A 26,599-nucleotide genomic window follows, 5' to 3' on the forward strand; every position below is an offset into this window, starting at 1 on the left:
AGACTAAACAATCCCAGTTCCCTCAGCCTCTCCTCATAAGTTATGTGCTCCAGCCCCCTAATCATTTTTGTTGCTCTCCGCTGGACTCTTTCCAATTTTTCCACATCCTACTTGTAGTGTGGGGCCCAAAACTGGACACAGTCCTCCAGATGAGGCCTCACCAATGTCGAATAGAGGGGAATGATCACGTCCCTTGATCTGCTGGCAATGCCCCTACTTATACAGCCCAAAATGCCGTTAGCCTTCTTGGCAACAAGGGCACACTGTCAACTCATATCCAGCTTCTTGTCCACTGTAACCCCTAGGTCCTTTTCTGCAGCGTGAAGGAAAGGGAGGGAAATTTATAAAAAAGGTAGAAGTTTAGGCTTGAAATTAGAAGAAGGTTTCTAACCGTCAGAGGGGTGAAATTTTGGAACAGCCTTCCGAGGGAAACGGTGGGGGCGAAAGACCTTTCTGGCTTCAGGATTAGGCTTGATAAGTTTATGGAGGGAATGGTTTGAAGGGATAACGTGATTTTAGTCAATTAGGCATTAACGTGCCATCGCGGGTAAAATGAGGGTCCGGCTGTAGAATCTTGCCTGTATGCTCGGGGTTCTGCTGATCGCCATATTTGGGGTCGGGAAGGAATTTTCCTCCAGGGTAGATTGGCAGAGGCCCTGGAGGTTTTTCGCCTTCCTCCGCAGCATAGGGCAGGGGTCGCAGGCTGGAAGATTCTGTTGTGGGTGGGTCAGCTTTTGTGGCCTGCATCATGCGGGAGGTCAGACTAGATGACCATATTGGTCCCTTCTGACCTTAAAGTCTATGAGTCTATGAGATTGAAGGAACACACCTAAAACAGAGGAGGAAGAGAAACCAAGATGTACAGGAGGAAGAGAGAAAATAATGGGGGAATGGGGGGAAAAAAGGAAGCATAAATGCAAAGTTAATTTAGGAAGTTAATGTTTTTATTGATTTTATACAGAGTTCAAAGCCAGAATGCTAGACTAAAACAATGTACAAATGCTATATTATGTGCACAAAAAACTATAAATCATTTAATTAAAAATGCATTTATAATTTTTTAGGGACCTCAGCTGAATAGCTTTGACTTGTGATGTTCAAAACCTTGGGCCGCTCCAAAGGGTGCCTGAATTGCTTGTGACCTCCAATCCAGCTCTGAGTTAAATATTTAACTCCTGCTAATTTTTCCTTCACAATATTTTTGTCAAAGAAACTTTGTTAAAGGCTGGTAGGTTTAAAATTATACACAGAAGCTTTGTTCTGGTTCCTGGGCAAATGTACATGTTGCACTAACCCTCACGTTCTGTTCGGCTCTAGTGATCAAACAAGGCACTGCATTGTACAAGAATTTGGATTTGTACAATGCCTAAACTCAATAGGGTCCATGATGAAGGCTCCCATGATAATGCAAATAAATAATAATTTTTAATTTAGAGTGATTACATCCAATTATAAACAAATTGGTTTGTTAGTAGTGAAAAACTTAGCAGAGCAATTGACATTTAAACTATTTTGTTCTGTTGATAGGTTACAAAAAAATTTGTGGATCAGAGGAACATTTTAAAAAAATAAAGCTTTAAAGCAAATTTAAGGTGAGCAAACTTGATTGTGCTATATGTTCAGATTTAAAAACATACGACAAGATAATCTGAAAATGGAAGAAGAATGGCCTTGTGGTTAAGACCTAGGACTGAGAGCAGAGATATATGGGATCTATTCCCAGCTCTGCTGGGGTCTTCTTGTATGACTTTGGGAAACTTGGATCGCTCTGCGCTTCCAGTTGCATCATCTATTTCAGAGTGGTGTGGTGAGGCTAATGTTCTAAAGCACTATGGGATCCTAAGATGGAAGATACTACAAGTGCAAAAATTATCTGTGTGAACAAAGATGTCAGCATGCTAAGTTAACAGTAAAATGTGACATTAAAACCATCTTTGTTTCTGAATTAGCTTCATGTGCACAGAGTGTTATAGTATCTACACATGCAGATGCTGAGACTGATTCAAGTCTCAAACTTGAAGAGTCTTATTGTAATGAACTGTAAAGTCCTATTATATATTTCTCCTAAATGTTTGTCCCTCAAATAAAACAGTACCATGTACAATGCATTCATTCTTTTACTCGGTTTAAATTGTTTTGTTGGCAGAATGTGGTCTTTAATTCAAAAGACACTCATCTTTGGACAAACTCAGTTACATCTTGTTTGAATGAACACCATTTGGCTGCAGTTAAATATTTCCTCTTGCTCATGTGGTGCCAATCATATATGGTTAAATCAAAATTTAAAGTGAGATGTTTTTAAGCCTTAGAAAGGCTATATAATAATAACTTTGCTCACAGCAAGTATCTGCATTTAGCCTCAAAACACAGGATGAATATTTTTTTCAAGTGCAGACATGTTTGAACATCTCTTTCTACCTTGCATATATTTTTTCCTTGATTTAATACAACTTATGGGCTACAGCTAGTGTAAAATATACCCTGTGAATGATGAACTGTTTCTTCATACGACAGACCACACACATTGGAGTGTAAGAACGAACACAGTGTGAGCTATTAAGGCCAAATTAATGTTTATGCTGAACGAAGGTTATGTCTTAGCTGGTATATTTGGGCACAGAAACTAAATAATTTAGTAATTATTCATTTCTAAAAGATTAGGTGATAACTGCTTTATCTACAAGGTAAACTGTAAAACAAGGTACAGATGGAAACATTACAGCATTTGTTGGCAGTGGCTGAGTTTTCGGAAAAAAATTCCTTTTGGGCAGAAACTTGTTACACTTCATCTCAGCCTAAATATGAACTTTTTGAACACCTTCAGGACAATCCCCACTTGACATTTGGAAATGTGACACCTCCCATTATGCGCACATGCATGCGCACACACAAAATTTTCTCCCAGTAAATATTATCTCGCTATCTTTTTATTCACTTAACTCAAATAACTGAATTTTAAAAATTCAGAACCCACTCTGTTAATTCAAAACTCAGTCCAACCTTTTAGCAAAGTTATTAACCTTTGAAAATATCTTGCTGAACAGGGGCAGTTGAACATCAATCAGCTTTAAAGTGCACAATTCCGTGCACATGTATGCACAGCTCTAGAAATGCACTTAAAAAAAAAAATCTAACAGCCCAACTGTGACCTCTGAATGTGGACCATCTCACCCCTAGACAGCCCTCTGGCTGATTTATTCCCTCTTCTCCTTTCACCAGTAATGGATTTTAGTTTTATATGTTTCATTGGATCACATATGCCAATCAAATTTTCTGTGGTCTGGGGCACTGCATCCTAAATGGATGACTTCCTAGAGGAATCAGTATGGTTCTTGTAAATACTACACTTGCAGTACCTTGAAGTGCGCATTCCCTGAAGCACCCATGCACTAACTGCAGCAAAGAGTCCTGTGGCACATTATAGACTAACAGACGTATAGGAGCATGAGCTTTCATGGGTGAATACCCACTTCTTCGGATGCATGTAATAACTGTGCACTTCATGGAAAAACTAGTGAAATGCTTACAAGAATCAACAGATTCCCCTCAATTTCCACATCAAGTTTAAGCTTCTTGTATTCACACTCAAGACCCTACACATGAGAGGCAGATTTGAGATTAGGGACCATTAAAGCAAATGAAATGGGGAGGGTCCATTGAATCTCAAGTCGATTGTGCTGTAGGATGAGGATGACGAGTAGAAGGGGGCTGGAAATGAGGAGGAAATACAGAAGAAGAAGAAACAGAACAGAAGCAGAACAGGGGATGCACATAACTTTTGAGCAGTCCACAAATTCAACTTATCGGTTTGCCAGAATCTAGTGTATGTGCAGAAATAAAAAAAACATTATTGATGAGTATTGCAGAATTCAATTTTTCTATACATTAATACAAATATGATTAAATTACTCTGTCCCACGTGTCTATTTCCTTTCTTTTCCTTCACTGCATTTTTCTTAATTTCTGTTACACATGTTGGCCTGTCTTTTCATTCTTTCTTCGGTGCTTTCTCATCAGTCTAACTTTTTTGCAGTGTTAATTAGCAACAAAAGTTATGTAGAGAGGCAGTTAAGGCTGTGACAGGATATATTCCAGCACCTTAAAAGAATGGAAACAAGAGTGCATTCCTCCACTTTCAAATGTCTACAACTCCATCAATAATAACATCCAACATCCCAGAAGGCTTATACGCCTATTGCCAACAGATATCCAGAAACAACACAGTACCTCAACTTCATCAAATTTGCACTCTAACACAAAACCTTAAAGATTGACCTCTGTGAGCTTTCACACCAATTACATCAACAAATCAGCACAGAGGACTGTCACACATTCCATAAATTTAGGAACTTATTCTGCTTTAACACTGCAGAGGAAACTGTTTAGGTTTTGAGTAAAAATTGCATTTCATCAAACCATTTTGAAAAATCCAAATAGTGCTCAAAGTTTATATTCTATGTTTTGTATTTTGCCATTTCAATGAATTTTTTACAAAATAAAGGCTAAAGATCCTGCAAACATTAAACTCTGTAACACACCTTAACAACGGTACAGGTACTGCTGCCTCTGCTCTGTTTTCTATCTTCCAACCCATTTACTGTGTTCTCCTCCTTTGGCCATAAGTTGTTTCTGTTTCTCCCATCCTCCTGTGTTCTAGCTTTCACCCCTCTTTCCATGCTCCCTCTCAAAGTCACTTTCCTACTTTTCCTCCATGCTTCCCCATCCCTAATTTCTCTCTCTTCTTCCCTTTCTTCAACTCACTATCCTTATCTTCATTCAATGCCTCTTCCATTTGTGTTGCCAATCCTTCCATCACATTACTTATATACAGTCACTCCACCACTACCTACCCTCCCTTTTCCAAGGGGACACTCTGATTTTCTCCCACTTTCCAAAGTATATTAGACACCGTCTAACAGCAACCCGGATATTAACAAACTTCCGGTTAATAGCAACATTTGCCGGGAACTAATCCCATCCCATTGACTTTAATGTTAATGAGACTAGAATATTAGCAATGACATACCGCTTATTAACAACATTTTTTGGAAGAAAGACCCTCGCTGCAGGCAGGTGTGCAAGGCTGCAGCCATGGAAGGAAGTGCAGGGACAGGCCTTCCCCAGCTGCAGCCCCACAAACCTGCCTGTGGCCATTGCTCAGCCCGTAGCAGTGCTTCATTGTGTCTGGAACCCCACAACCCTGCCTGTGTACAGGGACCACACAGGAGTTAAGGAGCTGCGGACTAGGAGAGGAGGCTGTGGCAGAGCAGTAACAGGGAGGGGGTTTGCAGTCTAGTTGCAAGAGCTGCACAGTTCCTCTCCCTGAACTCTCACGGCTGTGCCCAGCAGGGGGCTGCACCCACAGAAGGAAGCATTGGGATGTGCTGTGCCCCAACCCCCAGAGAGCGCAGGGAGAGGTATGGTGCAGCCCATTGGCTCCCAGTGCCCCAATTTCTGTAGAAAGCCCCAGCATCCGGGCTACAGCCCTCCTTCCCACTGCTGCCCTGCCCGCAGGCAGGTTTGCAGGTCTATAGCCAGGGAAGGCACAGCCAGCACTTCCTTCCCTGGTGGCAGTTTTGGAACAGTATCTTCTGCTTATTAGCAACTGCTAATGCTAATAAACATAATCTACTGTAATTAGTGTGTGGTTTTGCAAACTCCTCCAAAGCCATGTGTGAGATATTTTCACCTCCACCAATGTCATGTGAGAATGATTTTCTTCAAGGAAGAAGAGAAGGAGGTGCATGGAAGGGATTTTCTTCCCTCCTACAATGCTAGAGGATTTACTTTTACTTATTTCCAGGTAATGTAAACATTTACATAACAAGTAGTTGACTGTGCCTAGCAGGGCATATATTAAACTGCTACCTGTTTGCTGCACTATTCCTAAATTCTGTTATCATTGCCATTATAAACACATTCTTTAGATAATTTATACCGAGGCTGTTATTTGGGGGGGGGGGGAGGAACGCATTTACCTATAAATACAAATTGAAATTTTTATTGTAAAGTTTCTGAAAGCAGAATGATTTTTGTAGAAAATAGATGTTTATACATTTCTGCAACAGAACAAAAAACCCAGTTTTACTGAATAAGCCAACTCATTTAGTCTCATGGATATGACATACATGTGTGTCACAGAGTGAATATACATTCACAACATGCTTTGTTATGGGGTAAATATGGACAATCAAAATCATATGGGCTAACAGGAACTTTCCAAAAGTCATTTACTCTATTCCTTTGCATCACTAGAATATACATTTACTTATCATTAAACAATCCCTGATTGACAGATATTAAGCCTAGACTTGAAATATTAAAAATTTGATTAGCTGTACACAGAACATCTTAAGGATGCGTGTATTATGAATCCATATTATTAAATGCATAACAGTGTTAATGTACTTAAAGAGTTTTGCCATATAGTTGAAATTATGGATGCAATACAAGTAAATACTATTGTCCTACATACACTTCCAGCACACACTCTGAGGAAGCCACTTAAGGATTTTGATCTCTCCTTGTAAAATATTTCTGTGAAGGAGACCCCAGTCTGGGACTAAGACACTGCTTCTTTAGGCTATGCTTTAGGCAGTTCCAGCCCCTAGAAATATGTTGGTAGGCAATTTGTGCTTAATGAAGCCCAACATGCTCTCATGTGAAGCCTCTATAGTTTCAAACACTAACAAGACAAAAGACCTGCACAATACAGTGAGAGATGTGTGTCCTAAGTGGGGCTTTCAGAATGGTGGTCTCCATTCACAGAAAGTGAATTTACATATGATCCCAAAATCCTGTGACTTGCAAGAAATGCCCTCCTTCTCCTCCCAACAATAACTGAAACTAGGATCAGAGGGGTAGCCGTGTTAGTCTAAGGCTAGGTCTACACTACCCGCCTGAATCGGCGGGTAGAAATCGATCTCTCGGGGATTGAATTATCGCGTCTCTTCAGGACGCGACAATCGATCCCCGAATCGAAGCGCTTACTCCACCAGCGGAGGTAGGAGTAAGCGCCGTCGACGGGGAGCCGCGGAGGTCGATTTTGCCGCCGTCCTCACAGCGGGGTAAGTCGGCTCCGATACGTCGAATTCAGCTTTAGCGTAGCTGAATTTGCGTATCTTAAATCGACCCCCCCCCTGTAGTGAAGACCTGCCCTGAATCTGTAAAAAGCAACAGAGGGTCCTGTGGCACCTTTAAGACTAACAGAAGTATTGGAGCATAAGCTTTCGTGGGTGAATGCCCACTTCATCAGACGCAAGTTCTGGGAGAGCGAAGATGCCCTAAGTCACTTGCGTCTGATGAAGTGGGCATTCACCCACGAAAGCTTATGCTCCAATACTTCTGTTAGTCTTAAAGGTGCCACAGGACCCTCTGTTGCTTGGAACTAGGATATACTTTCCAATGCGTCATAAGAGACCTAGCTGTGGTTTCTGAAAAGAGGATCTAGGGGACACCATCTCAAACTATAGCGAAAAACTGTATCCACTGATACATTGATATTAATTCTATAATGACAAGGCTACTTGTAGACCAGCTATCAGGTTACTGTTGCACATCTTGCCCACTGAGGCAGTTTCTTTTTCAGTCTGTATACAATAAGAGCATTCCCCAAAGGGATTGGGCATTTACACCATGAGAGATGCCCTTTGGCAATGTATGCTTCTTAAATACAACTGCATACCAATTTCACTATGACAGAATGAGAGACCTTATCCTCTAACTTGGGGCCTTTGAAAGTCCTGGGTTCAAGACAGGCAGAATTTTACAGCTCTGTTCTATGGAATACCATAAAGGCTCTTTATTAACAAAAGGAGGGAAGTTGGATGGAAACTTCATGGATTAAAGTTAATGACTATAATTCAGGTCTGAGAGTCACTTTCCATAGGGTTACCATATTTTGAGTGTCCAAAAAGAGGACACTCCACGGGGCCCCGGCCCCGCCCCCAGCCCAGCCCCGCCCACGCCCCTGCCCCAACTCCACCCCTTCCCCAAAGTCCCCGCCCCAACCCCGCCCCCTCCCATGCTTCCCGCGAACATTTGATTCGCGGGAAGCCTGAAGCAGGCAGCAGGTAAGCTGGGGGGGGGGAGGAGGCGCGGTCCAGTCTGGCCCCCCCAACCAAGCGGCTCCCTCCGGCGGCCGGCCCCGGCCCCAGCATCTCCAGCCTGGCTCGGCTCCTGGGGTGCCGGCCCCGGGCCAGCCCCCGGCCGAGCACCCCCAGGCCAGCACCGCCGGCCCCCGGCCCCCGGCCCAGCACCCCCGGCCCCGGCCCCCGGCCCAGCACCCCCGGCCCCGGCCCAGCACCGCCGGGCCCGGCCCGGCCCCGCACCCCCGGCCGAGCACCCCCGGCCCCGGCCCCGGCCCGGCCCCCGGCCCAGCACCCAGCGGCGCCGGCCCCTCCCTATTTTTCCGGACATGTTCGGCTTTTTGGGATTTCCCCCCGGACGGGGATTTGAGGCCCAAAAAGCCGGACATGTCCGGGAAAATCCGGACGTATGGTAACCCTAACTTTCCATAACTGGAGGTTCTTCAAGATGTGTGGTCCCTATCTGTATCCCACTGTCGGTACACATGTGCTCCATGTGCCCGGGGCCAGAAAATGTTGAAAGCAGACTCTTTAGGTCCCCACACATGCCCTTTTTCACCTTGTTCCTCCGACCGAGGAGATAAAGAGCAGAGCGGACCAACCACCGCTCCAGTTCCTTCTCTACAACAAACCAAAAGATGAGCTGAAAGAGAGGGGAAGGCGGGCAGGGAGTGGAATACAGATAGGAACTACACACCTCCAGTTACTATAAGGTAAGTAACTTTCTCTTCTTTGACTGTTGGTCCCTATGCGTATCCCACTGTGGATGCCTGAAAAGCAGTACTCAAGTAGGAGGAGGGCAGAGGCGTAGCGAGCGCCCTCCGTACCCTCCGACCGGAGGGGGCCCCGCAAGGAAGGGGCCCCCTAAAAGTGGCAAAATAAATACCGCATTCCAGTTTCTGCATTGTAAGGGGCCCCGCCCGGACATATGTTCGGAGGGGGCCACCGTTCGGAGGGGGCCACGTTCTTTGTTGCTACGGCCCTGGAGGAGGGTGCGAGGATGCAGATGGCAGACCCAAATGAGGCGGATGATGTTTTATTGGGGCCATGGGCACAAAGAATATTTGGGCCCCCCACGCCCCAGGAGCGCTGCAACCAGGGTGGGGGAGGTCATGGGGGGCATGCCCACCCACTTTTTAACATGGGCGTAGTAGCCTCAGACAGGCGTGGAATGGCAGCAAGAGCTGCGGGCTTTTCCCAGTGGTGGGCTGAGATGGGCCTTAGCCCCCTGTCACCACAGGGTCCCACCCCCTGCTCCTCCTCTACCCCCAGAGGCCCCACCCTGTGGCCAGGCCAGAAGCCAGAGCGAGGCGGTGGTACCTCAGGCCATTGTGGGGAGACCTGGACCTCTGCCTACCCTGCACGGCGTGCCAAGGGGCAGGGACATGAGCCGGGGGCTGCTCTCGGGCACCCAGGGCAGATGGAGGATCCTACGCATTACAATGGAAGTAGCTATCGCTCTTGAAGCCATTTTAGCTGCATCTATCATTCATCAAAGAGTGGTCCTGGCAACCATCTTATCTTCTTCTATGAGAGCCTGGAAACAAGCTCTGCCTTACTGCAGAAGCTTGTCAGCAAAGTCTGCACATTTTGAATAGCTCCAGAAATCGTACTTAGCCATTATGGATGGTAATTGGCTATCCTGAACTGAAGGCTACAGGAAGAGAAGACCTTCCTTCTCAATAAGTTGAGACGCTTACCCTCCTTATCAGTCAGGATAGTTCGAGGGTGCTGCTGCATATATCTGTCTGTGGCAGCCTGGACCACGAAAAAGTTAGGGACAGGATGAGTGAACAGAAATTCTGCTCCTCTGGCTTGGGACATAGTAAAGTTTCTCTGCCCTCTTAGGAGCAAGGGCACGGGAAGCTGGGACATGCCAGATGGCTCTAAATGGTTCCAGGATGGATTCATTAACAGTGAGCGCTATTCAACTGAAACAAGGGGACTGGAGGATGTCCAGGAGCTTATATTGAAGATCCTGAACTTTCTCAAAAGGAATCTGGAGATGACAATGGCAACCACAATGGTTCCAGTGGAACCACCAGATTTGGTGGGTACTCCTCCTCCTCAATTGGATCAGCTCAGGTTGCCCTCTCAGAGGGGAGGGATGGGACAACCCCTTAGCAGACTGGACCGACTCTTCGAGTCCTACAGCCCCAGTATGGCCAAGAGGATAGATTGAATAGGGGTTGCAGAGGTCTCCATTGCGTGAGGTGTCAAAGGCTGCAAGGCAGGTGATGAGGTAGAGGTTGGTCCCAAGCTGGTCCAGGCCTCCAGTCTGGGAAGGCATGTCTTGAAGAAGGAAATAATGGTTCATTCTCCTGAAGAAGAGAAAGCTGATTCCGGATCCAATGGCGGTGTCACTGGAGGGAAGTCATAACCTGAAGATGGAAAGAGAGATGGACTCCTCCCAAAAGTCAGCTCCCAGGGTGGAGTCAGGACCTTACTTGAAAGGGAGGGACCCAACAGAGCAGGAGACAACAGTTCTGGGAGAGCTAAGATGCCCTCAGGAGGAGCTTGGTCTCAGCACTTAATGGAATATGAGGGGTCCTGTCTGCCAAACCGATGGAACTACAGCAGACACAGTCTGTATCACATCTCTGGAAGACAAAGTTGGTACCTTGGGTAGCCGAGGCTCTCGACAATTGCTCGTTGTCAGTACTGACAAATCCTGGGGTTTGTGCTTCGGAGGTACTGAAGTCACCACTGCCGCTGAATTGGTGCTGACAGAGCTCTAGACTTGTGGGTTTTCTTGTCATGCCCCTGAGACTTAGTCTTGGGCTGAGCTTAAAGACTTGCTCATTTTAGGCAGGGCTGAGTCCAATTTCTGTGAAGTGGATTTAGTCTCATACTTAAGAGAACACTCCTTGCTCTCCTGTCAAGATCCCATGAGGTATCTGTTGGGGGTAGACTCCCTCACTCCTAAGTCAGATCTCGCAGCAGGAGATACACTCCTTGCTGAGTAAGGCCAATATGGGGGAGGGAAAGGGAAGGGGGTTAATTCCCTGGACTGGAAATCATTGCGGCTTTATGGCATTGTTCATTAGGTGCTTCCTAAGGCAAACTTCTTGCCCTTCCTGGGTACGACCGGGGAACAAACGGCAGATATTGCACCTTGCTGCAATGTGGGCTTCCCCCAAGGCAGTAAAAGCAGCATTCATTGGTGGTTGTCGCTGCTCGAGAAGGAGCACGGGCAGGAAAGCACAAATTTTGAAGCCCAGAGTTCTGGACACAGCCCAGTACCCAAAACAGAGTACAGGGTGGGAGGCACTCTCCAGGTCAGGGAGTCTAACTCTAAAACTATCAGATAAACCTTTAAACTCTAAAAACTTCAAAAACTATTTACAGATATATATGCTCACAGATAAAGTAACAAAGCTTGGGACTCTGGAGGTTGCAATCTGGACCATGCAGCAGTGAGAAGGAACTGGAGAGGCGGTCAGTCCTCCCTGCTCTTTATCTCCTTGTCAGAGGCATGACGTGAACAAGGGCGCATGTGTGGACCAGTGGACATTGCTTTCAAAATTCTCCGGCTCTGGGCACATGGAGTGCATACGCACCTACAGTGGAATACACTTAGGGACAAGCACTCGAAGAATAATTATGAAGAATCAGGAACAGTGCTTCCAAACTCTTCCCACCCTCATGATCTAAACTCTTCCCACCTTCATGATGGTCACCAGTAAGGCCTCCTTAATCAACAACCAGAAAAGAGAAACAAACTATAGACTTGAAGGGGATGAGGAAGAAAGTCTTGCAAAAACAAACGAGCCTTCAGACTGGGACCACTTTCTGCAGTCTACCTGAAATATTTCTGGCTGACCTCATGAATCGAATGAGTAAGAGATGAACCGCATTGGGAAAACCTTTCAATGGGACCCCTGCTGGCATCCCTAAAGCAGATATCTGTCTCCTCAGGGTTTCATAGGCTGTGCCTTACTCAAAGTCTTCCTGGGAAAATTCTTATACTAGAAGAAGAGGGCAAACATCTACCTGCCATCTTTTACCACTGAACCAGAAATGGAACTTTCCCCAAGTGTCAGGTTAGGTTCTATTCGTCTAAGCTGTATTTGATGTTAGGTTTGTGGACATTACCCTATCGGTCTGAGAGTTCCTGGTGAATTAGGGATCTCTCTTCAAAAACCAATCCTTTAAATGGAGTGTTTTTCTATTTAGGGTGAGGAGTCCCTGGTGAATATGTGAGATACTAGAGCTGAGCCAGAAGGCTGAGGATCAGAACCAGGGGAAGGCGTTTCTCAGAGTGGTCCAATTAGTCATTTTAAATATCATGAACAGCAGGGTCAACCTGGCACAATCAAAGCTGCCCCATCTGATCTGAGTGGCCTCAGAACCCAAGGAATCACAACAAAAAGGGGATGACATATTAGAAGCTTCTGCCCCCACTCCTAACATATGGCAAAAACAAAATGGCTCCCTCCTTTAGTAACAGATGCAAAACCTGGGACTTGTGATATTCTTGGTTGCTGTGAACAGATCTGATGTTTCAGAGTAGCAGCCGTGTTAGTCTGTATCCGCAAAAATAACAGGAGTACTTGTGGCACCTTAGATCTGATGTTGGTGTCCACCAGTATTTACTGGCTTTCAAGCACACTTACTGGTGCAACTCCCATTTCTCTGCAAAAGGAACCTTCATGTTTGCTAGTCTGCCTGGAGACAGAGTGACATGGCCACATGGGTAGCGACAAGGGATGTCAAATTGTGTGTTGCCAATTTCATCAGGACTGCAACTTCCTGAGCCCATCTCCTGCTCCAAGTGTCACCTGCCTTACTGATGTCTGACAGTGCCGCCATACTATCCATTCAAATCTGCGCTGCTTAATTTCCCTCCTACTTCTAGAACGACAAGGTGATTCCTGTGCTCATGTGTAGGAGAGAGTCACATGTCTCAGTCTCATGGCTGTACTTGGGAAGATGATAAAACAGTGCATAATCTTGGAAAGAGCAGATGGGGCACTGAACTTCTAAGACCCCCGAATGTCCTCATGGAAGGGGAAGCAGATGGAAAGTTCTTCCTAAAACTTGAACTGAGGTGGCATTCTGGTCCTGAGCATTCTCCCTAGGCAAATCCGGGACTTTAGTAACCTCTTCTATGAAGGATATGAAGCCCTCTCCATGGCAAAAACTCATGCTTGCTCTTGTGGAAGAGGATGGCTTTCATGTCAGAAAAGCACTCGCCCTCTTCCATGTAAGTCTTGAGAACGCTGGAGGTGGCAGCTAGTGATAGACTGCCCCTGGAGCACTTGATGTGAGGAAGAGGGGAACTGACGAACCAATGTATGACACATCCCACCAGCCTACCCTCTTATGAAGGCATCACGACCTTCCAAGGACTTATTGCAGCATCCAAGGGGATGGCAACTGCAGCCTACTTTGCCCAAAAGAGACCTTTAAGAAGGGAATTAAGGCTTACTGATTGTCCCTGAGATGCTGTAGCTTCAAGGAGATATGAGCAAAGAATGGTGTGTATGTGGGTGCTAACATCATCTGGGCTTTACAAATGCAGAGCTAAAGATGGCAAGGTGGGATCAAGACAAGAATGAGCAATGCTCACCAGACTGCAGCCTTCTCTAAGTCACAGCCTTGGAATTTCCCATTCAGCATGGTCTGCCTACCCGGTGTCTACATGGTAAGGGGATCTGCATCTTTTCATATCTACCCTCTCTCTCATGAAAGCTTCCAGGCAGGAGACTGTCACAGAGAGAACCACACTAAACCCACATTCATTATAGTGTTCGATGCACCTCTTGGAAAGCACTATTGCCACCATAATCAAGATCCACTTGTTTAAGGAGCCTCCTATTCAGCCACAAGGTTGTGAACAACTGGAGACTAGCAGCTACAAACTGAGAGCTAAAAAGTTAGCTACACTGGGACAGAGCAACTTTAATGAGAACCTAGAAAAGCAGCAGATCAGTTGCCAGCTGGGGGTGTTTCCCACAGAACGGGTTATTCTGTGGCAGCATACTAAAAATACTACAAAGATTGGACTCAGAATTATGTCAATTTACAACTATAATTTACGCCTTTGAGCTTCACAGCATGTTATTGGGGTATTTTTAGTCAATATCATTTTATAACTAACAAGGGTTACTAACACAAAAGCTATTTAAATAACAGTAAGTATCTAACCTAAAAGCCAGGGGGTGAGTTAAAGAAAATTCTAACCTCAACACTGAACAAATTCAACATTTAGATGTATTTAACTTTGTTTTCTTAATGTGACACCATATATGATATAATCCATTGTCTGCTGTTATATCCCCCAACTTCTTTGATTTTGTTGTAGTTTTAACAGTATACCCACTGGGCATTGAAGTCTGAATATTTCTAGTTAAACTCATAAAAAACATCTTTGCATTTAAGATTTAGAGTCTTTTGTAGCTTGATTATTTCTCATACTGTGCTCACTTTGTTATGAGCCTGTACAACTGAAAGAAATAACAGGTCAAGTGAAAAATATAAGAATATTTAAAACAGATGTTAATGTAAATTCCAGTGGAGAGAATATATTTATTTCTACGTATAGATTTACTTGGAGATTATTTTTCTTCATATTGTATAACTACTGTATTTAAAAATCAAGACCATTAAAATGTTTTGTTTTTTTTAAACAGAAGGTAAGAAATGCTTACAACTAAGGATTCCCAAACTCTTTTCCAGCATGACCCCATTTTAATGAAGTCTTTCCTGTTGGGACCCCAGACAGCACGGAGGATGCCATATGGAAGAGCAAAATGGCGTCCTCCAGGCATTGTGACCTCACATGCAAGGTCATGCTGGGCAGAGCAAAATGGCGTCCTCCACACATTAGGGATCACTGCGATCCCATCTACTGATGACGTGATCCCATTTGGTGTCACGACCCACGGTTTGGGAACCACTGGCTTATACTGAAGCCTGTAAAGAATCTATGCCCCCTTATTTTTAAAAGATACATATGTGCCATTTGTGGGCGGGGGGGGAGGGGGCGGGGAGGAAGCAATATTTACAGACATAAGGGTATCTGGCCTTTTATCTCGCTTGATATTAATTCCACCATGGTGATGATGAAGTGCTACAGAATGGGGCCCACAGTATTTACATGTATGAAAATACAAATCTTTTTTGGACTTCAACAGGCAAAACACCCATTGACTTTTAAAGTTATTACATATTCTAAGTCTAAGGGTTGGGCCCTGAATATTTTAATAAGTCAGCAAGTTGAGAGCAATTGTAGTTTGAACTGTAGGAACTGTAGGAACGAATCACAATAATTACAGTTTATATATATATAATGCTTTTCTTTTTGAGATAATGTGATTCAGGAGCTATTGTACCCTGGAGTAGTACATCCTCTTGACTGGGCTGAAACAAATGTTGTTCTAAGGTTAGAGATCAAAGAGCATGACTTCTATTCCAGGTTAACAGACTTACATGATTTTCTGTTGGAAATTTTCAGTTGCTGCATATGTACTTCTGGTCTTTTCAATGCAAATCTCCTATAATATTGGAGGGGGTAAAGGGAGAGAGAGAAAAAGACACAAACTCCTCAGTTTTCAGTGCGAGTTTGGGATTAATAAACACTCAGCATCATGAAACTATTGTAAAATATCCTGAAAGATTTTTTTTTTAATTAACCCAAAACAATACAATCTATTCAAGTGCTATTAAATCCCAGTGTCTTAAATTTTTGTAAGCTCTCCAAAAACTGCTGTAGCTCTTTTTCCTGAATAGTACATCAATGTGACTACAGATACTGAAGTGCTATTTTCCATATGGCTTTTCTTCCAAACTGGATCAGCATTATCCTATCAGTCATTATTCATTCCAGACAGACAAGGAAGGAAATCCAAACTATTTGGACAAGGAGATTCCAAGTTCAGTTATTTTACCACAATGCAAGGTTTCAAAGTTGATCATAACCTTGTAATCCACAAGCACTTGTATGACAACCATGCTGATCTAAAGGCTTTGCAAAGAAATGTATTAGTATACGAAGAAAAATGAAACTATGCACCACAGTAGCTCACCTCTCCTGGAAATGTTTTGAAGGGATCAAGCCTGCTCTGGGATTGGAATCACCTTCATGTCTAGCCTGCCACCAGGTTGCATCATCTTGGCTCATGATCTGAAGGATATCTCCTTTTCTGAAAGAAAGCCCAGCTTCTTTACAAGGAATTGCTTTATCCTCAGTAGGATCATAGTCAAATAGGGCTTTGATAAACATCTGGAAGGAAGAGCGTTTTATTTACGATTAACAATATCCTTAAATACAAACCATAGGTTTATCCCATTTTTTATTTGCATTTACTGCAAAGAACTCCAAACTAAATTATGCAATGTTATAAAAATGTATTGCTGTAAAATGTTTATGTGGAAGTCTACATTAGGAATGTTTTAGTCTGTGTAACTTGAAGCCAGTGTCCAGTGAACATAAAGACGAAAACGGCCTGCTCCCAGAGGAAAATGAGACCTGGGATTTCACTGGTGGACTTCATGACTGTAAGAAGAAGTGGAGATGCACAACTTTCATGGACTGAGGTACTCCCTTGGTAACTTTCTCTTCCCCCACTCACATGGGTGGAGGTAGAGAGGATTCAGAAGTGAGCTGAGTTCTAGAGGTGGGCCTAGTCAAGTCTACCCAAAGTCATTGGTTATATGGTGAGAGTCCTCTAACCCTGCACTGGGATCCATTTAAATGCCTGGTATGTGAGGGGTTGGCTATATAGCCTCCCTCCCCATTGATGACTTAGTAAAGTTTCATCCTGCTGCTTAAATCCAGCCCTGTGTCTGTCTTCCTACGCCACGTCCTGATAAAATGTTTATATGCAGTGTAAGAGTCACTGCAACCGTCATATGAAACATCCTTAAGTAGGGCTTACCTTGCCTTCTATTGTGGGTGTTTCCTCTTTGATACTAGGTATAATTTTAAACGTAATTGCTCCTTGAGACTGAGCCTAATTAATATTTTGAACAGAAAACAAATTGAGAATTACTTTCTCAAAATTTTAAACAATACAGTGAGTCTAAACGCAAACAAGAGGGACACCAAATTAATGCAGAGATAGTCAAAATGCAGCCCATATATGACCCATGGAGTTCTATAATGACAAAATATGGAGCTGTGAACTGTGAAGATCAAAGGTTCTGGTTTGCAATGCTTCATTTTGATCTGTGTACCACTGCTCACGGTAAAGATGAAAGCTGAGAAGCTGGGACCTGCAGTTTCAGAGGCTGCCGTTCCATATTAAAGATGAGGGAAAAGGCAATTTTTCAGTTTTATGTACATCGGGTACAGCCCCAAGTCTCCTGGCAAAGTTTGGAATACTCCAACTAACATTATACCATTCAAAAACTGACAAACATTCTAACAGGTTTGTGCCACAACTGTAGCATAAAACTGTTTTTCTTGGAATTTATTCTTTTGGCAAGTTAAAAAGACCAGAACAAGGAAAACATTTTTGAACAGACTGTGTTCTAAAGAGAAAAAAAAAAGTAAGTCTTCAAACAAGTTAACCATTATCAACCACCTCATCCACTCCTCTCTCCCTATGCTCTGTTTAAAGTGTGTGTGTCTGGCTGAATTTTACTTATAAACCACAATATAGTCCCACTGCCTGCCTGACATTTTGCATTGAAGGAAGTGCTAATTAGTTGTAGACTCTGCTACTATTGCATGCAGACTATTCCATAAAAACTAGCACAATGCAACAGACAGCCAACGATTCAAGCAAAATGGAAACAGGTCTGTTCACTACTAAGTGAGACATACTTCTGCCTGCAAGCCTGCAATCCAAAAGTTTACTGTTTGACAAAACAGCAGCCAAGTTCTTATTTCACCAGCATCGGGATTGGAAACAGTAATACGGTTAACCATTGAAAATGGCTCCAACTAACTTCTGATGTTTATATTGTACTTCAGTAAGGTAAATGGGGGAACTGTTCACACCTTTGCTATTGCATTTCTGGAGATTTCTTTTTTACAAATATTAATTTTGCAGGAAAATACACTTCGATAGGGAACACAAAACCATAGAGCAGGCATAGAATACCATTGGGGAGGTCAACATTTGAAGTTAATCATGTTGTCTATTGAGCCAAACATTTAAAGCAAGCCAGTCAATTTAATGGGGCATCCACACATGTACTTGCATAGCAAAGACTACCTCAACAACAGAAAAACTTAGCAATACATTTTTTCAAAAATAATATGTCTGAAAATAGATTAAGTTATGAATTGTGTGATATTTTTCCAAACTTACAAGTTTATATGGCTATTAGCAATGGTGTAGTTTAGAGGAGCACAAGCTGGGAAAGCACAACAGCAGTAGTATAATTCATACTCATCAAGTAACACTTCATATTAAGGTTCCATTTATAAATACTTTACAAAAGGTTAATATATAAATAATAGATATTAAAAATAAATAGCTAATCAATTGTTACAAATTTAGAGTCCAGCAGATCAATGTTTCTATATCCATTGTTTAACAACCACCTATATCACTTCTGACTGATGTGCACATAACTACCTATAACACAAACCACTTAGATCTGTAACATGCTTATCTGTAACATCTATTCACCCTTTATAAATGAAATGTTAATATAAAAAATACAACCCATCATCAAGGCCCAGGAAGACACAGGGATGCAAATGATAGTACAGGGAAAAAACAGCACTGATATACTTTTTAAAAATACGCATCTCTGAAACAGCAAAACTAATTACTTTTTCTAAACAGGTTTTAAAATGTGTTTGTTACTTACCAAAATTTGTATTATTTCTTCAGGTTTTTTATCATCTACAGGAATCCCATTGACTTCCCTAAGTTCATCACCAATGTGAATAAGACCTATGCATTGAGAAATATTTATTTTGTTGTCGAATGGTTGTGTTTAATAGAAAAGGTGCACAGTCAGCATTAAGTCCTTCTACTTTTTTTTTTAATGTTTATCCCTTCTAAGCTAGGCACTGATGTCTGCATCTTTCCTCCAGATACTGTAGAAACATGAATACATAGTGAACACTACTGTACCCAATATCATCATGAATAATCTAGAGAGATTTGGTAGATTGGTCATTTCTCTTCCTTCCCTCTAAAAGTTAACAGTGTATCTCCAATATTCCCAGTAGTTCAGATACTGGCATTACAAATGTGGTATACTTATTTTCTTTCAACTTATATTGCTTTCCTTTTGACACCCAGAGTAGGGTGACCAGGTGTCCGGTTTTTGACTGGAACACCCAGTCGAAAAGGGACCCTGGCGGCTCTGGTCAGCACCACCAACAGGGCCATTAAAAGTCCAGTCGGCGGTGCTGCGGAGCCAAGGCAGGCTAGTCCCTATCTGTCCTGGGGCACCATGCTGCGCCCCGGAAGTGGCCAGCAGGTCCGGCTTCTAGGAGGGGGGGCCACGGGGCTCCGCACGCTGCCCCCGCCCCGAGCACCAGCTCCACACTCCCAGCCAATGGGAGCTGGGGGAGGGGGACTAGGGAGGGAGAGACTTGCTTGTGGGTGAGAACAGTGCGCGCACCGCAGAGCCTCCGGCCCCCCCCCCCCGCCTAGGAGCCGGACCTGCTGGCTGCTTCCAGGGCACAGCACGGAGCCAGCACAGGCAGGCACCTGCCTTAGCAATGCAGACTGGGAGCCGCCAAAGGTAAGCCCACACCCCAACCCCAAGCCCCAACCCCAGCCCTAATCCCCCCCAAACCCAGAGTCCCCTCCTGCATCCCAAACGCCTCATCCCCAGCCCCACCCCAGAGCCCTCACCCCCCTCCTGCACCTCAACCCCTGCCTCAACCCGCAGCCCCCTCCTGCACTCCGAATCCCTTGGTCCCACGCCCCAGCCTGGAGTTCCCTCCTGCACCCCAAACCCTTCATTCCTGGCCCCCAGCCCAGAGCCTCATCCCTCCCACACCCCAACCCCCTGCCTCAACCCACAGCCTCCTCCCACATTCCAAATCTCTCGGCCTGACCCGCCAGCCCAGAGTCCCCTCCTGCACCCTGAACCCCTCATTTCTGGCCCCACCCCAGAGCCCATACCCCTTCCCACACCCTAACTATCTGCCCCAGCCCAGAGCCCCCTCCTGCACCCTGAACCCCTCATTTCTGGCTACACGCCGGAGCCCGCACCCCCATTTATAGCCCTCACCCCCTCCCATACCCTAACCCCCTGTCCCAGCCCTGTAAAAGTGAGTGAGGGTGAGGGAGAGCAAGCCACCGAGGGAGGAGGAAATGTAGTGGGCAGGGGCGGGGCCTCGGGGCAGGGCTAGGGTGTTCGGTTTTGTGCCAATAGAAAGTTGGCAACCCTAACCCACAGTGAGTGCTAATTTATGGTCCAATTCTGTAACGTGCTGAGCACCATCAATGTGAGTCAATGACATGTTACAAAACTGATCATGTAGCAACTTTTTCAGAATTACTAAGTTACAATTGTAGCAGAAATATTAAAAGTTCCAAACACTTTTTAAATAGTTCAAAAATCATTACACTAAACCAGTGGTTTTCAAACTGTGGGTCGCGACCGAGTACTGGGTTGCGAAATGTAAGGTACTGGGTCACGGCGGCTCTGGTCAGCACCGCCGACCAAGCCGTCAAAAGTCCCATCGGCAGTGCTGTCTAGCTAAGGCAGGTTAGTCCCTACCTGTTCCAACACCGCGCTGTGCCCCCGGAAGCAGCCAGCAGCAGGTCCGGCTCCTAGGTGGGGGAGCCACGGGGCTCCGTGTGCTGCCCCTGTCCCGAGCACCGGCTCCACACTCCCATTGGCTAGGAACCGGCAATTGGAAGCTGGGGAGGGGGGGCGGTGCCTGCGGGTGAGAGAAGCCTGCCTCTACACCCTGGCTGCTGACCCGGAGCCGCCGGAGGTAAGTCTGTGCTCCAATCCCCTGCCCCAGCCCTGAGCCCCGCCTCAAACCTGGAGCCTCTTCCTGCACCCCAAACCCTTCATCCCTGACCCCACCCCAGAGCCTGCACCCCCAGCCCAGTGCCCTGACCCCCTCCCGTATCCCAACCCTCTGCCCCAGCCCTGAGCCCCTCCCACACCCCAAACCCCTCCTCCCCAGCTCCACTGGGTCGCGGGCATCAACAATTTTCTTCAACTGGGTCGCCAGAAAATAAGTTTGAAAACCACTGCACTAAACAACTACTGACAGAAAGTGAGAGGTAAAATTCACTTTCCTGACACAAGTAAAAGGAAGGAAAAAATTGTGTTGCAGAGAAAAAAGCTTTGTCCAGAAAGGAGGATAGGAGACACTTGATATCGATTTAATCAGGCCACAATTTTATTATATAGATGTCTGGGACTACCTGGCAGAGAAAGTGTAAAGTGCAGGCAAATCCATGTTTATTCAAATAACTACCCGGGGCTTCCACCAGCCCCCCTTCATTTTTCATCCAGGTCCCCTAGCCAACCCATGGCTTGGACCGTACCATTCTCCCCACCCTCATAGGAGGGTTAAGGTGAGCTATACGAAAGGGGGGTTGGCTCCCTGCCGTACCAATCATGAGAGTCCCCTTTCCCCGTTCCGTTCCTTTATCCAGCACCTCCTTGCTACCTTGCTTGCTGCATGGAGAAAGGGCTTCCAACGCCCAGGGCTTTCACCTTTAAAGCTTTCCACCCTCACATTCCAAGAGGGTGAGTCAGCACCGCAAAGCTGACCACCACTCACATTTTGCTGTAATTTCTGACTTCCTTTCCCCCCCCCCATCCCCCACCATAAAGCATTGCTGCCTTCCTTTGGCAAGCCCGAACAACGTTCCCCTTGCTTCAGGTGTGGTGAATCCAACAATTGAAGGTGTTGGAGTCTGTGATATCAGTGACATTTGCCACCTACAGGTGAGGCAGTTAAATATTTTTTAATGCTATCCAAGTGCAATGGAGAACTCCCATTTACAGAATTAAATACAAGACACTCTACACACAATAGCAAATATCAATGCATTTAGATTAGGTTTCAAAATCAATTCTATGCCCATTAAATTCTTCTGAGCCTTTAAGAGGCATGCTATGCCTCATCATCACTGGAAAATACTTCTCTATTTGCACTGAAGTTACTGCATTTCCTTCAAATATTTAACATGCAGTGAACAATATATAATTTATATATAATTTTACTGCATGTTAAATATCTTCCTTGGTCAGGATTAGTTTATACAGGATGTCTATATGTAAAATTATGAATAACTAATTAAACAACCAAATTAAAACCCCATGTATCATTAAACCCATCCACTTCTGCTCCTCTTTGAAGACATCACCTAAGATAGTGTTGCGCAAACTTTTCCAGTTGTACCCCCCTCACTATTAACAGAATCTGTCTGCATCCCCTCCATTACTGCACAGCCAAGGCTTCCTGAGCAGCAGAGCTTGGGCTGAAGGCAGAGCTGAGGGCGGAATTGTGGATAGGGGAGGAGCTGGGGCTAGACCAGAGCTGGTCTGGGGACAGGGCAGGGGGTGGAGTGGAGATGGAGTGGGACTGGGGGCTTAACAGGTTTGGGACAGAGCTGGTCTGGGGGTGGAGCGGGGCTGGAAACATGGCACTCCCTCCCTGCTCCCCACGAGGGCTAGCCCAAGCCTGGAAGCAGAGCAGGATTGGGGGTAGAGCGAGGCTGGAAATGTGGCGTTCCCTCCCCACCCCCATGGGGGCTAGCCCAGGCCCCACTGCGCACCCCTCCAAACATTCCTCCGTGCTCCCGCGGGGGGTCATGCCCCACAATTTGGGGACCACTGATCTAAGACAAAATTACTATCTACATTTAGTGCCTATACTAGAGATGGGCATACTGGTTTGTAGAAAATAAGATTGAACCCAACCGTTGTAAAGAACGCAGATCATTTTTAAATTTTTGCACAGTTCACTTCCTATTTTCAGTATAAAGATAATACAGAGAGCACAGCTACTATTGCGCTATTTATGATCCATCCAGAAACAGAAAGCATGAGAAATCTACAAAGAAAATCTATTCTAACAAATCCTTGAATGCTTATCTGAACTAAACCAATCTTTGCACGTATCAGCATTTCTAAGCACAAATCTGTCAAGTAATAAACAATAATTGATAAAACTTATTGTGCCTTTTCATTTAATAATTCAAAAACACTAAATCATTTCCACATTTCGTTCAACAGGAAATCACAGAATCATAGAATATTAGGGTTGGAAGAGACTTCAGGAGGTCATCTAGTCCAATCCCCTGTTCAAAGCAGGACCAACACCAACTGGGGATTGGTCCTGCTTTGAGCAGGGGGTTGGACTAGATGACCTCCTGAGGTCCCTTCCAACCCTGATATTCTATGATCTATGATAAATCATCCCAGCCTAGTCTGACCTCCTGCACAACGTAGGCCACAGAATCTCACCACCCACTCCCGCAACAAACCCCTAACCTATGTCTGAGCCACTGAAGTCCTCAAATCATGGTTTAAAGACTTCAGACATGACTTGCCCTGAATTCATGTTGACTGTTTCTGATCACCTTCCTCTCCTCCAAGTGCTTCAAAATGGATTCCTTGAGGACCTGCTCCATGATTTTGCCGGGGACTGAAGTGAGGCTGACCGGTCTGTAGTTCCCCAGGTTCTCTTTCTTCCCTTTTTTAAATATGGGCACTATATTTGCCTTTTTCCAATCGTCTGGGACCTCCCCCGATCGCCATGAATTTTCAAAGATAATGGCCAATGGCTCTGCAATCACATCACCCAACTCCCTCAGCACCCCTGGATGCATTAGATCTGGACCCATGGACTTGTGCACATCCCGCTTTTCTAAACAGTCCTTAACCTGTTCTTTCACTACTGAGGGCTGCTCACCTCCTCCCCATACTGTGTTGCCCAGTGCAGCAGTCTGGGAGCTGACCTTGTCTGTGAAAACCGAGGGGAAAAAATCATTGAGTACTTCAGCTTTTTCCACATCATCTGTCACTATGTTGCCTCCCTCATTCAGTAAGGGTCCCACACTTTCCCTGACCTTCACCATTCCTTTTCCCTAGCATCATCAGCTCCAAAATACCACACTGGAAGATGACCCAACTTCCAGTTATCTTTGTATGCAATACGGATACATCTCACTAGTCACTCACTCTTTCCCACACTCACTCACTCACTTACACACTTGCCCTTTTCTGAGTTAAATAATTTGAATGGTTAGTGACAAAAAAGACCTCTCTTACCACTTCTGTCGGCAGCTCCTCCTCGCATTATTCTAGCCACCACAATTGCACCAGTATGTTCTTCCCTTTTAATAGTAGCCCCCTTAAAAAAAAAAAAAAAAAAGATTTTGGTAAGTCTTAGCATAATTTAAATGCACTGGACTAGAAAACATTTAAAATGTAAAATTGCAAGCTGTAATGATGTATACTGTAGTCCAAAAACAGAAATGGCACCTGTTAATAAAAATCTGTTATTACATGAAATATAAGTAATTTATTATTACATACACAATTCTGTTGTTTGTATCAGGTTGATAGAAATCTGTCTCTTGTTCTATCCTATACAATCGGTCACTTGTTCAATTCTTTTCAGGAGGCTAGAAATAACCCATCCATTTTGTACAGGTGTGGTATTTGTACTCAGGACATGCCTACACTGCAATAAAACACCCGTGGCTGGTCTGTGTCAGCTGACTTGGGCTCGTGGGGCTTCGACTATGGGGCTATAAAATTGCAGTGTAGACATTCAGGCTCGGGCTGGAGCCTGGGCTCTGGGACCCTGTGATGGGGGTAGGTTCCAGAGCTCAGGCTTCAGCCTAAACCTGAACATCTATACTGAAATTTGATAGCCCTGTGGCCCAAGCCATCTGACACAGGCCAGCCGCAGGTGTTTTACTGCAATGTAGACATATCCTTATTATGCATCTGAGGGGAACATGAAAACAATATAATTTTGGACTTTAATATTTCCCCTAAGTGTACAGGGCTATACTATTTGTACTGGGTCAGCCTCTAGACTTGCACTTATGTACTGCTAAAAATTAAAAAACAATATATATAGTAAAGTTCCTGAATAAAAGAGGCCATGTTGCCAAACACACAAAATGTTTTTTGCACATATTTAGCTAACATTTATGCCTTTAAAACAAAACACACACACACACACACACACACACAAGCGGCTACTTTGTTTTTTCACAAAGGAGTCTTTAAGAATCATCCAAGAAACAAAGACAAAATGATCTGGACAATTTGGAGAAATGGTCTGAGTTAAACAGGATGAAGTTTAACAAAGACAAATGCAAAGTGCTCCACTTAGGAAGGAACAATCTGTTTCACACATACAGAATGGGAAGAGACTGTCTAGGAAGGAGTACGGCAGAAAGGGATCTAGGGGTTATAGTGGACCACAAGCTAAATATGAGTCAACAGTGTGATGCTGTTGCAAAAAAAGCAAACGTGATTCTGGGATGCATTAACAGGTGTGTTGTGAGCAAGACACGAGAAGTCATTCTTCCGCTCTACTCTGCGCTGGTTAGGCCTCAACTGGAGTACTGTGTCCAGTTCTGGGCACCGCATTTCAAGAAAGATGTGGAGAAACTGGAGAGGGTCCAGAGAAGAGCAATAAGAATTATTAAAGGTCTTGAGAACATGACCTATGAAGGAAGGCTGAAAGAATTGGGTTTGTTTAGTTTGGAAAAGAGAAGACTGAGAGGGGACATGATAGCAGTTTTCAGGTATCTAAAAGGGTGTCATAAGGAGGAGGGAGAAAACTTGTTCACCTTAGCCTCTGAGGATAGAACAAGAAGCAATGGGCTTAAACTGCAGCAAGGGAGGTTTAGGTTGGACATTAGGAAAAAGTTCCTAACTGTCAGGGTGGTTAAACACTGGAATAAATTGCCTAGGGAGGTTGTGGAATCTCCATCTCTGGAGATATTTAAGAGTAGGTTAGATAAATGTCTATCAGGGATGGTCTAGACAGTATTTGGTCCTGCCATGAGGGCAGGGGACTGGACTCGATGACCTCTCGAGGTCCCTTCCAGTCCTAGAATCTATGAATCTATGGCTTTGGAAAATCATCCTATTCTGTAGCACTGATCTAGAATGCATATAAGGGAGAATTCATACAGTTCAGAAATGTGGGACATTTCCTGTACCTGTCATAACTGTGTTTTAACAATTAACAACTAAATAAAGCATAAATAAAAAAAAAATTTATCCAGTGGCTGTTTAGCAGCCTGTGTGAGAAGACTGAAGTCAACTCCTAGTGAGCTGCTGTCTATAGCACAAAATTACCATTAAAACTAGCAACTTGCTGGTATTCTCAATAGAGACAGAAAGTAATAAATAATAGAGGAGGGTTAACATGGAGTCTGAACAACTGATTATCTTCAATAGGTATTTCTTCTCAACAGGGTGGAAGCACACAAGTAGGATAGTGTGGGGAAGCTTGCTGTTGAGGTACCAGTAAAAGCAACTAAATAACAAGGCCCTAAAATTGAGACACCTCGCATTCACCTGAAAATTTCTAAAGAAGCGAAGCAAAACTGAACTTTGAATGAAAAACCCATGTTTAAAGAAAATAA

At 44.5% G+C, this 26,599-nt stretch overlaps 1 protein-coding gene across 1 annotated transcript in view; it reads right to left on the reverse strand.

The window, feature by feature from the left end:
- MPP7 (MAGUK p55 scaffold protein 7) overlaps window positions 1-26,599 on the reverse strand; it is a 164,099-nt gene that overhangs the window by 51,543 nt on the left and 85,957 nt on the right. The window contains exons 6-10 of the mRNA XM_065398472.1: window positions 24,255-24,336; window positions 18,858-18,943; window positions 16,970-17,044; window positions 16,118-16,314; window positions 15,522-15,586 (exon numbers count right to left, since the gene is read on the reverse strand). Of these exons, the coding sequence (XP_065254544.1) occupies window positions 15,522-15,586; window positions 16,118-16,314; window positions 16,970-17,044; window positions 18,858-18,943; window positions 24,255-24,336 (505 nt within the window). The remainder of the gene's footprint in view (window positions 1-15,521; window positions 15,587-16,117; window positions 16,315-16,969; window positions 17,045-18,857; window positions 18,944-24,254; window positions 24,337-26,599) is intronic.

This window comes from Emys orbicularis, chromosome 2 (assembly GCF_028017835.1).
Source record: "Emys orbicularis isolate rEmyOrb1 chromosome 2, rEmyOrb1.hap1, whole genome shotgun sequence".
Classification (NCBI taxonomy): Eukaryota; Metazoa; Chordata; order Testudines; family Emydidae; genus Emys; species Emys orbicularis.